The sequence below is a fragment of the Gavia stellata genome, chromosome 13 (genome assembly GCF_030936135.1).
Source record: "Gavia stellata isolate bGavSte3 chromosome 13, bGavSte3.hap2, whole genome shotgun sequence".
Classification (NCBI taxonomy): Eukaryota; Metazoa; Chordata; class Aves; order Gaviiformes; family Gaviidae; genus Gavia; species Gavia stellata.
In genome coordinates, this window is record NC_082606.1 from 23,306,797 (window position 1) to 23,322,265 (window position 15,469).

Below are 15,469 nucleotides of genomic sequence, written 5' to 3' on the forward strand. Positions count from 1 at the left end.
CCCTCTCTGCGCGCCCTCCCCGAGGCACGCCGGCCCTCGCAGGGGCTGGGGGGGGGCTCCAGAGTGATGGGGGCCACATCCTGACCCATCCGTGCCAGCGGCACCGGGAGCGTGGCTGCGGTGCTCGGAGGTCCCGTGGCTGCGGGCAGGCTGGGGCCATCCCTGTACCGGCTGCTGGCACCCAGAGCCTCTGCACCGGGTGCTTTGGGGCTCGATATCCCCCCGGTGAATGAGGGATTGCTCAGCCCACGCCATGAAATCCCTGCTCGCGGCTGCGACAAACAGTTTTGCCATGTGGGTCTGGGGGCCAGCGACGAGAGCGGGGGGCTGGAGCTAATCCTAATACCTTTAGGAATTAGCTGCCTGCAGCTGCAGTGGTGCCGGCGGCTGCACCCCGGTGCACGTTGGCACCCAGCATGTCTCGAGTGCGTGTGGTCAAGCCGAGGTTCAGGCTTCGTGCCCGGCGGGGGCTTGGGGCAGGCGGCAGCGGTGCTGCTGTAACCAAAGGGTTTCCCTTTCTTCCAGGGTCGAGGAGCGCCCACGGTTCCCTGAGCCCCGCGTCCGTTCCTGGGTGTCAGGAGGCACCCGACGAGCCCGTGGAGCAGAGCAGGGCAGGTGAGGACCCCGCGCTGCGCCCGCGCCACGACGGACCCCGAGGCAGCCCCGGGGGGGGACCGGAGGGGGATGGAAACAGCCCAGGGACGAGGTGCCGTGCGCAGGGTGGGTGGGGGGCACCAGCAGCCCCTCTCGCCCATCCCCAGTTGCTCTGCAGATAGCTGGGCAGGCGGTTGCATGGCCAGAAAAGCGTTTTTTAGCAAGAGCAGTGCAGCAGCTGCCTCAGCTCTCCTCCCCCCAGAATCTGACCGCCTACCCCAGAAAAGCTCCGTACGTCTGATGAGAGCAGATCCATGGAAGACTCAGTCTTTGTGGAAATGCCGAGTCCTTTAAGCCAGTGGCCAAAAAGCTGAACGTGCAAAAATATTGCTTGGGTGAACACGGGCGAGGCCGCGGTGTGCAGCGAGCATCCCATGCCAGCTCAGCCTCTGGGACGCCGGCTCCTGCGCCTTCCCGGCGGGGTTACAGCTCCAGGTCCGTTCACTACAAACCTCTGGCAAAGAGAGTCGCTTTGGCTGCTCTCGTAATTACATTAAGCGCAAAGAAACCTGATTCTAGAGCATCGTCTGCTAAAATACAAGGAAAAATAGGGAAAAGGCGAGATTTGAGGCATGGTGAATGCACGGACATCACGGGGCAGGGGAGGAATATCGCAAACGTTCCTCCATGAGCTTCCCTGTGCTCTTGTTTGCGCCTGAATAACAAGTCTCCGTTTCGCCTCTGTGGATGGTTTCCCCCTTCCTGGGAGCCGGCGCACAAGGCAGGGCTTGTCCGGGCTCCGGCTCCCCGGCGGGCACCGCGCCGGCTGGCAGCGGGGGGGTCGGTGCCTCCCGCATCCCGGCCCCGGCCGTCCCGTGACCTTCATCCACCCAGGCTCTGGCACTTCCTCGCGCTGGCCAGGAAACGGGTTTCTGAAGCCTGAAATATTTAGAAGATAGTGTTTGTTTTTCTTCCTTTTTTTTTTTCTTTTTTCTTTCCTTCTTCTCTGTTGGAAAACTTTTGCCCCCAACTGGGATAAACTTCCAAAAAACCCTTGCGGTTTTGTAAGCTGTCCAGGAGCGAACGGCTCCGTGCGGGAGCGGCTGGGAGGGGAAAGGAGCCGCCGGAGCCCAGGCTGTGGGATGCTGCCCCATGCCCCGAGGAACATTCCGGGGTACTCATTCCTGGGGAACATTTTGGGACCTTTGGGTGGAAAACAGCAAATGAGGGAGAGGTGTCTGAGCTGCTCCCTGCTTTAGAAAAGTCCCGTTTGCCAGGATAAATAAGTTTCTGTGGTTCACGTCCCGTACAAAGCTGGGCTCAGTAAGGATTTTTTTCAGGCTATCACAAAAGTAGAAATGTTAGAGCTCCCAGCAGTCCTTTTTGCCCCGATTTTTTTACCCTCACACACCCCATAGCATCTTCCCGAGCAGCTTCTTACCCGTGGGGTCCAGCAGCCACCCGTGTCCCCACCGTCCCCCAGCCCTTTCATACCCCTGCGTGTGGCTTTTCACCTCTTTACAATTAAAAAGCAGGTGAGTTTAGGAGGGGTTGGATTTATGGCGTCCTCCCGTCGGAGGCTTTCCTTTATTATACAGGCAGCCCCGCTTATTCTGCTTAAAACTGCTGGGTCCTGGCTGGAAAAAACCTGTTGTAACTAAGTCTCTCTTGACTCAGTCTTCTTGACGACGTGTGATGCGATGTGAAATAACGCTCATGGACGAGCATCTGGCTCGGTTACCCGCTCATCTCAACACATGAAAAAAGGCTTTTTTTCCCCTCTCTGAGTTTCCTAAAAACCTCTCAAGTTGAGAAAAAGCATGCAATATTTTTGCCCTCAAGGAAATGTTATTCGAAGAAGCTGGAGGAGGATAAAATCCCGCGGTCAGTGACCCAGGGCAGCTCTGGGGGCCAGAAACGCTTTGTCCTTCATCAGGATGTTTCCGCCGGCTTCGCAGGGTGGGAAGGAGTTGGGAAACAGAGTGGGAGGAAAATTGTGCTTGTTTGCATAATTTATTGACGAGCGTGAGATTTGTGTTTCTTCTCAGCACGCGGCCCCAGGAGAGGTTTGGTTTGCCTCCCCCGGAGGGTTTCCTGGGGGGAAAATGGTCCAAAACGGGACCCCCGCCGGTACCGCAGATGCTGGTGCCAGGGATGCTTTTAGCATCGTTCCCAGGTAGTCCGTGACATCTGTGGGACCACGTGAAGTGCCTGGGGCGGGTGGGAAGCAGCACGGTGGTCAAGGAGGGATGGGGACTCGGGGTGACAGCCCGGCCCCATGGCCAGGAGACATCTGGCCTCGCTCGGTGCTTTTTTCCCAGCGGCTTGGGAAGAGGAGAGGCTCTTCCCAGGCAGTCAGGGGTCTCTAGGAAGAAGAAATCATTGAAAAGTTGAACTCCAGGGAAATCCCAGTCACTTCCTTCCAGGCTGGAAAAAACTCAGCTGGCAGATATCGCCTCAGAAACATTCTTCTGTCTTTTGTCCTTTGTTTAGCCCATGTTAATAGGATTAATCCTTAATATTTGTAAAATCAACCTACTGCCCTTTACAAATTGGGTAAACACGGAGCTCTCTTTGCCTCTTCTTATCTGTGCACGAAGGACAAGTGGCTTTCCCAAAATGAACCATGCCTGCCAAAAATCCCAGCCGGGCCCCCCCGGCTCTGGGGTCACCGTTGGGGACCTGGGGTGCACCCACCACCCCAACGGGTGCAGAAGCAGAGATCTGCTCTGGCTCTTGGCAGCTCAGCCCCACTTTGGGGGGACCACATCAGAGCAGCGCTGCGGTGGGGGGGGTCTCAGCCCCTTGGGACCTCTGCCCTGGGCTGTACCACTGCCTGGTCATCCCAGTCTCTCCTCTGCCAGGACATTGCCCCAGTATTAATATCGTCACAGCATCATATATTTAATCATAGCATTGTTCCTGGGTGCTGGGTGATGCTCGTCCTGTCGGTGCCGGTGGCTGCAGAGCACCCGCCAAGGTGCTGGAGGGCTGACGCAGGGCGAAGCCCACGCAGGGACATCTGGATTTGCAGCGCAGCCTTGGAAATCGCCTTTTGGAGCATCCTGGGCTGCTCTGGTAGGGCTGTGGGCTGCAGCACGTGGGGCAGAGTGAGCCCGGGGGATGCTCAGGCTCCTGCCTGCCCACCCAAACGTGACCTCCTTGCGGGGGGACATCACCCCACGGAGCTTCACGGCAGCCCTGGCGCTGCTCCTTGGGTCAGGGCTGAGCATGGGGCAGCCCAAATGCACCCCTTGAGCGCAGCCACCGCTCCTGCAGCACTTGTATCTCGCCGTCGGACTCGGTGACAGCGGTGTCCGTCCCGCTCTGCTGCCGGCCCTGCCGGGGGGAGAGGTTCGGTGTGTGGATGCATTGGTGGGGGGCACCTTCCCGGGGCACAGCACGAGCAGACGGTGCCAGCCCACCCGTGAAGGAGGTGGCCCAGCCACGTCAGCGCTGGTGCTCCTGTGCTGCAAGGCAATTAAATCCATCGTCTCATCACTCGCTATAGCAAACAGGCAAATGCAAAACCCCACGAGTAGTGAATTCAGCATCAAACCCCAAGTCTGGGTTTTTTAATGCAACCTTAACCCGACGTGTGGGCTGGGGGCTCTGCCCACCCGCCCTGAGGTTGTCCCACGTGCCAGCGTACGGCCCTGCCATGGGCTGGCAGCGTCCCCTGCCGCGGAGCAGCCTGCGAACCGGGCTGCTGCTGCTGGTGGGGAGCTGCCAGTGGGGTGCTGTATGGGGTGAGGTCCACGCTACGCCCCACACCAACCCCCAGCCACCTCCGCTTTCCCCCCGGAGGGTTTTTAGCTTTGCCGTGCAGTCTGCGAGCTCGTCCCCACCACTGCTGCCCAGCTGTGCCGGGCAGGGCGAAGCCCAGCAGGATGGAGCGGGTGGGAACGTGACAGCCTCTTTTATAGGAAGATGCTCTTTTTCGAGGCCCCTCTCAGTGCATTTATTCCGGTGTTTATTAGAGCCCAAAGGTGTTTCCTGCGGCTGGATGCAGAGCTGAAGCCATTCGCTCAGCTTCCCTCTGCCGCTCCAGCTGTTTACGCCATCAGCCAGATGCATAAATCGGGAGAAAACAAGGAGCTTTGCTGGTTACCGTAGGATTTGGGTCTCCGAAGTGTTGCCAAGAGCAGGCTGAAGGGCTCTCCCCTCCTCTGTGGACTGCGTATGTGTAAAGGGCTGGTGGGGATGGGGGAAACAGCATCTCTCATCGCTCGTACAAAAACACACAAGCTGTGGGATAGACGCTCCAGCACCACATCCCAGCAAAAGCTGGTGAAAATGGAGTCGGTGGGGTGGGACGGGAGCAGGAGGACCCTCTCCCCACACAGCTGATTCACCTCTCCCCCCGAGAGAAGAGGGGCCGATGGCACTTCACCCTGCCATGGGTGCTCATGGCGGTGAGGGACGCTGCCTCGTGCAGCATCAGCTGGCAGGGGCGAGGACCAGCGTGCCCGCGGCTCTGCCGGCTGCTCAGCTCTGCGTGGCGCAGGAGGTGTCAATAAAGCAAAGTTATGCAATTGCTTATCAGCTTTTCATGGGGATCAAACCCACATCAGGACCAGGGAAAAAAAGCTTCTTCCCAAGGAGGAGACTCTTTTCTCTGTTCTTGAATATTTATAAGTATTTTGGGACATGCGTAATAATTTTTTTGCTGAGGGATTGAAACACGCACAGAAAAACTTGGTCTAAAACAAAAAGCACTTTCAGGAAGCTGATGGCATTTGGGACTGTGTCCCTGGTGCTGGCAATGGAGCATTTCCAGGAGGCATTTCTGCCTGCTGGCAGCCGTGGAGGGGCTGTGCGAGACCCCGGGGCAGGGGCTCCGCCGGACCAGTGCTGGGGGCAAAGCAGAGCTGTGACCGTCCCCAGCCCCGGTCCGGGAGCCACCGTGCTCCCACGGCAGCAGGAGATGGATGAGATGGATGAGATCCTGCAGCAATGCTGATGTTATCTTGGAGTCAAAACTACTGAGCCATCCAAACCGTAATAGCTGCATGGAGACTTAATGGGGAGCTTTATTCTTCATTATCGACGTAGTTATTCTCTAATGGGATGTGCAGTTTTGCCTGTCTCATAAATACCCATAATCTGCTTTTTACTGGTCAATATATAATCCTGAACCGACCTCATACAACTATCAAACCCCTTCTTCCCCTCCGGCCCCTGTAACTTTCTCAGGCCGTCAGGACTTGGTTTTGGGGCTCTCATCATCATCGCTGCTGTGCTGCTGCTGCACGGGGCATGTTGTCAGCCCGGTACGGGTGTGCGGGGCTCCGGCCCCCGTCCCTGGTGCCTGGGGCTGCCCCTCGGGGGGACACGGGATGGGAACGCATCAGCAAGATGCATCCATCAGCCTGGGCTGGGTTTCACGCAAACCACCTTTTTTCAAAAGTCAAGCAAGTGCTTCTTGCAGAGAAGCACGATTCTAAAATTGAAGCCTTTGAAATTGCACCATTTTAAAAGTTTGCTCGGTGGCAGCGTGCGAGATGGCTTTCCCCCGCGGCTGAGTGCAGCCCCCCCATTTCTGGTGCTTGCAGAAGCCACTCGCACTGAATCTATCCAGCAAAAAAAGTATCCCCCCTTCTGTGTTTCCTCAAGAAAGGGGCTGCCCTGGGGAGGCTGCACAGAGCAGCCCCTCGCCTGTCGCAGCCGCCGCGGCCCCGCTGCCGTGTCAGACCGTCCGGGTGCGGGGTTTGGGGCCGGATCCTGCCCTGGCTGCGGCAGGCGAGGGACGGTCGTGCCCACGCCGGTGCTCTGGGGGCTCTGAGCAAGCAGCTGACACGCCGGCAAACTTTACCTGGGCGTATGAATAGATGTTGCTTTACATCCCGCTGCTGATCCCGGGGTTTCTGGACAGGTTAATGAGCACGTTACCGGGCTGTGTGTGAGTCAGGTAATGTGCCATGCACGTCAACGCTTCCATTTGCTAACTGTCTCAGGAGCAAGAACTATTTGTGTTGGAATTACTTTGTTCTCTAGAAGAAAGTAGGCGGCAATGCGTAATTATCCCAAATGGGGCTGGCAGTCACCGGGGAGGAGGACACGGGGGTCGGCGTGATGGCTGCTGCCGGTGGCTCGTGGGGCTCAGCCTCGTGCCCTGCGATGCTCCGGCTCGTGTGAAAACTACCCGGGAGCAGCCCCGTGGGGGTCGGATCCTGCCATGCATTGCCCAACGCCGCGGCGCGGAGAAGCAGGAAGGGTTTGTGTGTTTTATCGCAGCCTCCCGAGATGGTGAATTGAATGTTTTTGCTTTCCCTCTCTGCACAGAGCTCTTGTCGAGTCAATGAGAGACCTCCACAAGTCTAGCGTGCTGGGAAGCAAGCACAGCAGCCTGGTGAGTGTCCCGCGCAGGGCATTTTAATAAGGCTGGGACAGAGAGATGCATAGAAACAGCAGCCGAGGCCAAGCAAGCCAAGAGCCCAACCGGCTGGCTCTGCTCTGAAGGTCCCTTGGCACAAAAGAGAAACCACTTAATTTACGCCGGAGACTCGGCATTTCTTAGCCCGTCTGCTTTTAAGTCAAGCTCGGGCTGCAAACGCGCTCGGGTGCCCTGGGCGAAGCATCAATCCTGCGGCAATGCTGAATCCGGACTTTCAGACACGTTTGGTGGCTGAATTACGCCTGCACACTGCAAACATGTGTTGCTCTCTGTGGCGGAATTGTTATTAAAATGAAGAACGGGATGTGCCTAAATGTTAAATCTTACCGAGCCTCGTTAGCATGAAAGCCATTAATGTGAACAAAAGCCGTTTTCAAGGTTGAATTGAGAAGCATCAGAGCATTAGAGTACTGGAGAGATTAAAATCAGCATTTGTTTGGCTCTAATCTAATGTGCATGGAACAATAAGCATTTGATGACTAATTTTGGCAATGCTGGGTATCTTATCAAAATATAGCTGTTTAATTGCAAGCTTTTCTTTAGGGAGTGGACTCCAGCAGCATAAATCCCACATACATGCTTCGCTAACGCACCGGGCGTGCACTGAGCAGATCCTGTCCTCCGTGTCCGGAGGAGCCTGGGCAGGACACGTCTCGGGGTGGCACCGTCCCACCGCAGCCCGCGAGCGGCTCTGCCAGCTCCTGCTTGGGCATTTTCCCCTCCGAGTGCAAGAAATATTGCCTTTGCTCAAGCAAAGCGAGCGGGGACGGGGCTGGGGCAGGGAGGTGGCTTGGCGGGGGTCCCCCACCGTGTAGTGATGGCAGGGACAGTGTTTTGCTGTTTGCCGGCGTTGATTTAGGCTATGCGCGCAGCCCGACTTATCCCAGCGCTTCGCAGGCGCAGGTCCCCTGCCTCTGGCCGTCGCCGGTCCTGGGCTCCCCCTCAAGTCCAATATGCACCTCGTCCTTTGGGAAGGGGTTTAATCCCCCCTTGGCTACGAGGCTCCTAAGTCCCCCGGTGCTGATGCTGACCGGGTGCGGAGGAGCATCGGGACCGGAGCAGGGTCGTGCTCGCCTCGCGGGGACTTTGGGGGCGATGGCTCTGTCCTGGAAGGCACATGGCAGCGTGCTCAGGAGTGTGGCACGGCGCTGGGTCTGGTAGCGGCTTTTTCCGCTAAAATAAGCCCTGGTGAGCGACTTTGATGTTTTCTTCTCTGCTCTCCACACGTGGGAGGTGTGAGGAGTGTCCCTGGGCACAGGGAAGGGGGGATCGGGCAGCCCTGCGCTTCCTCCAAGTGAAGCCATCTCCTTGGTGAAGACCTGCCGAAAAACAGCTCTTGTTTCTGCCCGGTGACGCTTCATTGCCTTAATGGCTGATCGATACTCGAAATGTCAAACTCGAGCACCGCTGACCTTTCTGATGGAAAATAACTTCTGCCATACGTGCTCCCAGGGATGCACAGGCAACGTGTCGGCTCCGGAGAGGGGAGGGGGAAAATAACCCCATGCAAGGGGGGCACTCAGGGGGTGGGTTTCAGTTGTATTTGGTTTTCTTTGTACACAACTGTGCCTTCTTCCTACAAAACTGGAAAGCCCCAGATGGGGAATGCTCACCAGAACCTCTGCCTGTGCCAGGAGGAGGAATGGAAAAAGGGAATAATGTGATTTTGGAAAGGCACAGTCTCCTGGAGTGCCACAAAACCCCTCCTCAAAGCCCCAGATTTTCTAGGCAAAAAATGAGGGTTTTCCTTTTCCCAACATGCTTTTTCATGCAAATATCTTTTTCTTGCTAGTCAACCCTAACCCTGATACTTAACCACGTGCAGAACAATAAGTCAGACGGTCACGATGAAAGAGCGCTGGTTTCCCGTCAAAAACCTCTCTAAGGCCATGGGAGATGCTACGTGCCATCGCGGCAACCCAAAGAGCTGCTGTAGGTGCCCCAGCCCCCTCGTCACCCCCCCAGCGCGCTGCGGGGGGGCACAGTGCGAAGGAAGAAAGGGCTCCTGCTGCGCCGGGGCTGGGGGGGTATTGCCAACCCCCCCAAAATGACTGCTTCATACAGGTGAAAGCAGAAATTCATCTCTCTGAAAGCTTTCACGATCGAGGCAGATTAAACGGCGCTATATATAGGACATACAGGTTTTTAAGGGATTACAGTCCACTGTGCTGTGTAAGTGCCTGCTGCAGCGTCAGGGGCTCTTTGCGCAAGCTCTCCCTCCCGGCTGCTGTTGCCAAGACTCCCGATGCTTGAAAAGATGCATTTAAAAATAAACACATGGAGACAAGAGCTGTGTCCTGCTGCTGCTGGTAGGCAAAGGCTGGAGCTGCCAGAGGATCAGAAAAGCCTCCAAAGAGGGGCTGGGGTTTTTGCTTCTCCTGTTCTTTTTATTTTTTCCCAGGCGAAGGGCAGTGCTGTTGGCAGGGGGATGTGAGCAGAGCTGGTCCCCGTGGGTTTTGCGTGTGCTGCTGGGACACGCGGGTCAGATCCCCCCGTCCCACGGCATCCGCTCTGCCCGGCGGATGGGGGCTGCGGGGCGGGTACCAGTCCTCCATCCTAGAGAAAAACCTGCAAAATAAAAAGTTGTTTAGGTTTGGTTTTTTTAATGCAATTGCTCCTGAAGCTGTTCTCTGCCATAAAACTGACCAGAGGTCTGACCCACCCACCTAAAAGTGCATTTCCCCACCCTGCAAGAAGCAGGAGCTCGCAGGGTGCCCAGGACGGGGCAGCTCTGACCCCTCCGCGGCCGCAGGGCTGCTTTGCTCCTCGCCCTGGGAGCTCCCCGCGCGCTCGGGCGGACGCCTCCATTCCTTGCTCACGTGTCAGCCCTGTGATACGTGATGCAATATTGCAGCTCCCAGGATAGACGGGGAGAAAGGGGGAAGTCAGCCCTCTGCAACCTCCACGCACGGGCCAGCCCGCGCCCTCGGAGAGGAAAAGTTGCCCATCCCCTCCCTGGTACGGGGCTGCAGCCGCTCCTCAGCATCGTTGCCTTAATCCAGCCCTATTGTATATGGAAAATCTCTTGCTAACCGACCTCCGTTGCGTGCTCCTGGCCATCTTCTCCCCATAGCTGCTTTTGCAGTGGAGCAGCGTCGGAGTAAGACTCTAATGCGACCCTGCACAGGTGCCGGGGAGCGCGGCAGGCTTCACCCGGAGCTGCAAACGCCGGGCTCCTTGCCTATCAATAATATCCCTGGGGTCTTTCCCCACCTCCAGCTCTGTGCGTTTTCCTCTGGTTTTGAGGAGCAGCACCAAAACCAACGCGATGATGCCCAGAAACAACCCGGCGCTCCTCTGCATTTCTCCTTCAATGAAATATTTTTGCTAAACGAGGGATGTTCCCCCCGCCCCGGGTGCCCGGCTCGGCGCGGACGCCCAGCGGTGGCGGATATCGTTGCTCCGATTATGAAACCTCAATGAGCCGCTTTGTTCCTTTGTTTGGAGAGGAGGAGCAGGACGGCAGTGCTGCTCGGCCCTCCCCTCCCCGGGGCTGCCTTCTGCCCCTCCCCGGGGCTGCTGCGGGGAGCCGGGGTAGGAGAGGAAGGGGAAAGAGATGCTCTGTACTGGCCTGTGTCCCTGCTTGGGGCTTCCCAGCTCACTCGTTTTCTGCTCTAACTCTTGTTACAAAGGAGATTTCCACCTTCCAGCTTGGGATTTTGGGACACGCTCTTCCCCTCAAGCACTTAAATAAGTAAAACATTGCAATGAGCCTAAAAACGCCGGAGCGGAGTGGAGAATTTCTCTGCTGCTGCTTGTTTCATGAGGTTGATGTTGATGCTGAATGTCGTGATTGGGGATGTGATTTATTTTATTGCCTCACTTCAAAGTGCTTTATAGTATTGTCGTTTTTCATGTAAGTTCTGCTCAACCCAAACCAAGGGAGGAGTTTTGTAATGAAAGGAAAAGCCAGAGTCCAAGAATAATGCAGAACTAGAATGAACCTTGGAAATGGCGGCACATTAGTCCGATTCTGGAGATGGATGGAAATTACTCCAATAAATCAATGATATTTTTTTTTAATGCCTCTGAGCCATTGAGAGTGAGGGGATAGAAAAATAAAAATGCCCATTAGCGCCAGCAGAATGTAGACAATTTCTCAAAAAGTGAGTTTCATAAAAATTATATATGGTAGGATTGCAAATGCTTTGGATAATAACTTCCAGAATTGCTGGATGTGGCACATTGCACGGTGACCGGAGCTGGTCCCTCGCTGCCGGGAGTTCGATCTGAGCCGGGGCCGGCCGGGGCTCCAGGGACGTCTGTGGCTTCATGCAAGTGCACCAGGGCAAGCGGCACGCAGGAGCTAAAATTAGCAGGATTTTTTTGTCTTCCAGCATCCTGCGTCTTCCCGGAGAGCAGCCGGCAGCAGCACGCCCGCCGGCTGCGGGGTGATGGCTGGGGGGCTCACAAGCATCCCTGATTTCACCCTGAGTTTCGTTTTTTCATTTTTCTGTTCTAGAGCAGAGAGAAGGGTGGTCATAGGGGGAAAAAATTTGCAATGAGAACGACAGGTTCTGAACAAACACAATTTTGCAAAATTTAAGTCAAATAATTTGTAAGTGAGGAGAAAAAGGCAACGAAACTGGGAAAAAAACCCCCAAGACTTTGAAATGCTGTTCATTTCCATGGTTGCTAAAAGGCCGATGGAGCAACGGTTTAAATTGAAGGGGAAGACAGCAAACGCAATGTTTCTCTTTAAGTTTTGGGGAAGGTCCCTGTCCCCTGGCACATGGAGGGCTTGCCACGAGGATGCCACCACGGCCAGGTCACGGCCACCTCTCCCCCCACCCTGTGGGGCACGAGGCGCTTTGGTCTCCGCATGCAAAGACCCGTGCAGAGCCCCCGGCCGCCGCCGCCGTCCCCCCCGGGAGGAAGCGCAGGGCAGAGGGGCCGGCGTGGGACCGCAGCTGGGTCGCTTTTTCCAGCCTTTCCTCTCCCGCTTTGTCTCGCCCGAGTCGAGCTCCTTTGGGGAAGGGGCGGTTTTCCTCCCTGGCCGGGAAATGTCGGCACCGCCTGCAAAATACTCAGCGGCGGCAGGGAACGCTGAGCAGCATCCCGCCGGTGTCCGAAGCATCCCCACATCCCCCCTCCTCTCCATCCCCACCTCATCTTCAAAAGCTTTCGCTGGCTCGGCCAGGAAATAGGATGTTTGTCCAGTGCCGAACTCCAGCGTGCCCCCTCCGAGCCCGGAAACCCCCGGGAGAGACAGACTCTGCAAAGCAGCACGCGGAGGGAAAATAAATAAGTAAATAACAAAACTATTTCCCGTCTGAAACTATACCTCTACCCTGGATTGCAGAGGCTGTGGGATAAGAGATTTTCATCCTCCTGCCTAGAAAATTCGACTTGTTTGCAACAGTTTTGCATCATAAAATGGTGTTTCTGTATTTTGCTGGGAAGACTTGCCACGTGCAAGCCGTCAGCAGCCGTGTTTGCAGCATAAGGGCAGCGCATCGCCCTTTACCCGTTGGTTTTTCATTGACTTTCTTCTTCTTGGCATTCCTTAGTGGCCTTGCGCACGGGCTTGCGCTCTTGTCCACATCCTTTGGGAGCAGCTGGGTGCCAGGGAAATCTTTCCGGATCGGAGCCATGGTGTCCCCGGCAGCGCTGCCATGGGCTCGGTGCCACGGCCACCATGGGCTGCCAGCAGAAACCGAAGGGCTCCTGCTCCTTCCCCCATCCCCTGGATGCTTGGAAGCTCCATGAGATGCGCCTGTCTGCAGACGCTAACTTCAAAGAGAAGGTTTAAGTATATACGGTGGGGAAAAATAAGTGGAGGAATAAATAATAAAATTAAATGGAAAAATAAAGCTGGCATCTGCTTGGAAACTCCAAGTTTTCATCAATCCAGAGCTGAAGCATCACTCACGAAAACACCCAAATGGGATAATGAGATGGAAAACAGGCAGCATTTTTCTTGGCCAGAACATCTTTCCAGGTTTTTTTTGTAGGCAATGCCTCCTGCAGCCCAGTGGGCTCCATGGGAAAAGGGGTTCGGGCAGGCTCCATGGGAAAAGGGGTTCGGGCAGAGCGTGGCAGCCCAGGGTGGGCAGATCCCGCCGGTGCTGGCAGCACCTCCGCGTGCCAAACCCAGAGGGGTAAACAGCCCCGCAGAGCAAGACGCTGCTTTCCCCGAGATGTTTTTCAACCGGAGAACTCAACCTCTGCCCAAGCCATCTGCTGAAGGACCAGACACGAAGAAGATGTTTTGAAAGTGGACTTTTCCTGCCCGCCCACCTCCCGAGCACCTTGCTCCAGCGACGGGACAAAACGCCGGCAGGAGCAGCCTGCTTCGGAGCCGGGCGAGGGGGCAAAGGATGCCGAGCTTTTTATTTTTCAACCCCAAATCAGTGCGAAACTGTTGCTTTTCCCCGCTCCTCCAGCACCGCAGCACCCTCTCCATTCGACGGCTGATGCTCCCTGCAGCCGGTGGGGCTGGGACCCCCGCGAGGCCCCCGAGACCCCCGGCTCTCCCACGCAGCATGGGAGCTATTTCTGGCACGGGAAAGCCTCCGCCAGCTGCCAAAACCAGAAATCTGCAGGAAAGGACCCGTCCGGGAGCTGCCTGCTGCACAATGGTTTCTACTACTGACAGAGGATAAAGGACAGAAACTCTGGATTTCTCCAGCGAAACAGGCACTTGAGCTTATTCCCTCCTCCCGGCATGGCAGGGGCTGCGTAGGGACTTGCCCGTTTTTTGGTGAAAGACTAAAACGGGGAGGGCTGGAAAAAAACAGAGATGCGAAAGCACTGAGGTCCTGGAAGCAGCATCGCTCTCGTGCCTGGGGACCACGGCGAGTAGGGAGCATCCCCAGCACACAGGGGAGGACCCACATTAAGGGTAAAAACACATCTCTGGGCTGCTTGGAGCTTGTTTGTGCTGGCGCTTCGTTTGGCAGCGACTCGTTAAGATGAATTTCTGGATGCACAAAATAATAGGACCTCCTTTTCTGCTACCCCCGAGGGGCAGGAGGGGTTTCCCCAGGGGGGTCCGTGGGTTTTCTCCAGCCTGGGGATATGCTACGAAGCATCTGAGAAGTTTGGTGGGGGAAGGATGGAGCAAATGGCCCTGTTGGTAGAATTTGGGGCTTTTTTGCAATAGGTCTGGAGCAGAGGGGCATGGATGGCAGAAACGAGAGCAAAGTCAAAGTCCCAGGATCACGGAGCAAATTGAGAGCTTAAAAAAATATCAAAATACATTTTTGTGCTTTTTTAACATTATAAAAAATTTAATTTTAATATGAAAACGAATCTGTTCAGACAAAGGAAAATGTAAACTTTAGTGAAACTCTTGAAAGCCACTCCTCAAGCTGCGGTCGGGGTGTTTTTCCTTGCCCTGCCTGGCTCCGACCGCTTGGGTAGGTTTGGCAAAGATTCCCAGCGCATTGTTGGACGTGAGTCTGCATTTTTTTCAGAGCAGAAACCTTTCCAGCCAAAAAAGTCTCTCTGCTCTCATTTCGGGTTAAATCCTCAAGGATCTGTGTCCTTTTTCCTTGCAGTCTGGGGATTGCTGACAGCATCGCCTCCATGGCAAACATGCAGCCCCGGCGCTGCCGTGCATCTTCAGAAGGATGCTCCATGGCGGTGGGATGGAAAATACAGCTGGGATTTTGGGTGTGATGGGTGGGTACGGGGACAAGGCAACTCAGTGGCATCCGTCGGGATGCCTGCTCAGGTTTCCTTCAGGCAGGGTGTCGGATGCTGCGAGGAATATTGGCACCGGGGGCTCTGCTCGCACGAGGTCACTGCAACATGCCCCTTGACGTCACCCCGATAACGCACGGTGCAGGATATTACCCTCTGCTGCTCCTCTCTCTGCCTTTTGCCCCATGGCCATGAGTTAATCCTGCCGTCAGGCTGGCTCGTACGAGTTAGAGATGGAAACAGCACTGTTTCCAGTCTTAAAGCGTTCCCCTTTCCTATTCAGGAGGCAGTGCTCAAACATGCCGTGCTCCCAACCGTGGCGTTGAGTTTGGGGCGAAGCAGGGGCTCAGGTGGAGTTATTCAGGGTTAGAGCAGCCACCGGAGCGTTTCTCCGGTGTTGCCCCTTGCCGAGAGATGCTCTCAGCGGATGACCAAGCATTTCAGTACCCGCTTATGTGCTTTTGTCAATAGATGCTGGTTATGAAGACGCGAGCAGCTACGAGTCCTCAGGCACGCAATTACCATGTGTTTGGAGAGAGCTGAGTACTTACGTTGCTCTAAGGTGGCTTAAACGCATATGCTCTTCTGCACACTCAAAGTGCCTTAAATCTTTATAGATTGTATCATGAACACTTACACTACCGTAAGGATTGTTCAAAGAAAGCGTGGAATGAAAAAAGCAGTCTTTTTTTTCACTTAGAAATAAGAAAGTGGTGAGGACAAGCGAAAGCACCCTCATTTCTGTGCGTGCAGCTGCAGCGCTTGGACTTGCTCTGGGGAAGCAGGATGAGCTAGTGGGTCCCTGGGATCCCTGGTCCGCTGGGATCAGCT

At 55.7% G+C, this 15,469-nt stretch overlaps 1 protein-coding gene across 1 annotated transcript in view; it reads left to right on the top strand.

The window, feature by feature from the left end:
• The first annotated feature begins 6,882 nt into the window (after positions 1-6,882).
• The window catches only part of CORO2B (coronin 2B), a 31,555-nt gene continuing 22,968 nt past the window's right edge, over positions 6,883-15,469 (top strand). Inside the window, exon 1 of the mRNA XM_059823595.1 lies at positions 6,883-6,946. Coding sequence (XP_059679578.1) covers positions 6,896-6,946 — 51 coding nt within the window. The 5' untranslated portion in view covers positions 6,883-6,895. The remainder of the gene's footprint in view (positions 6,947-15,469) is intronic.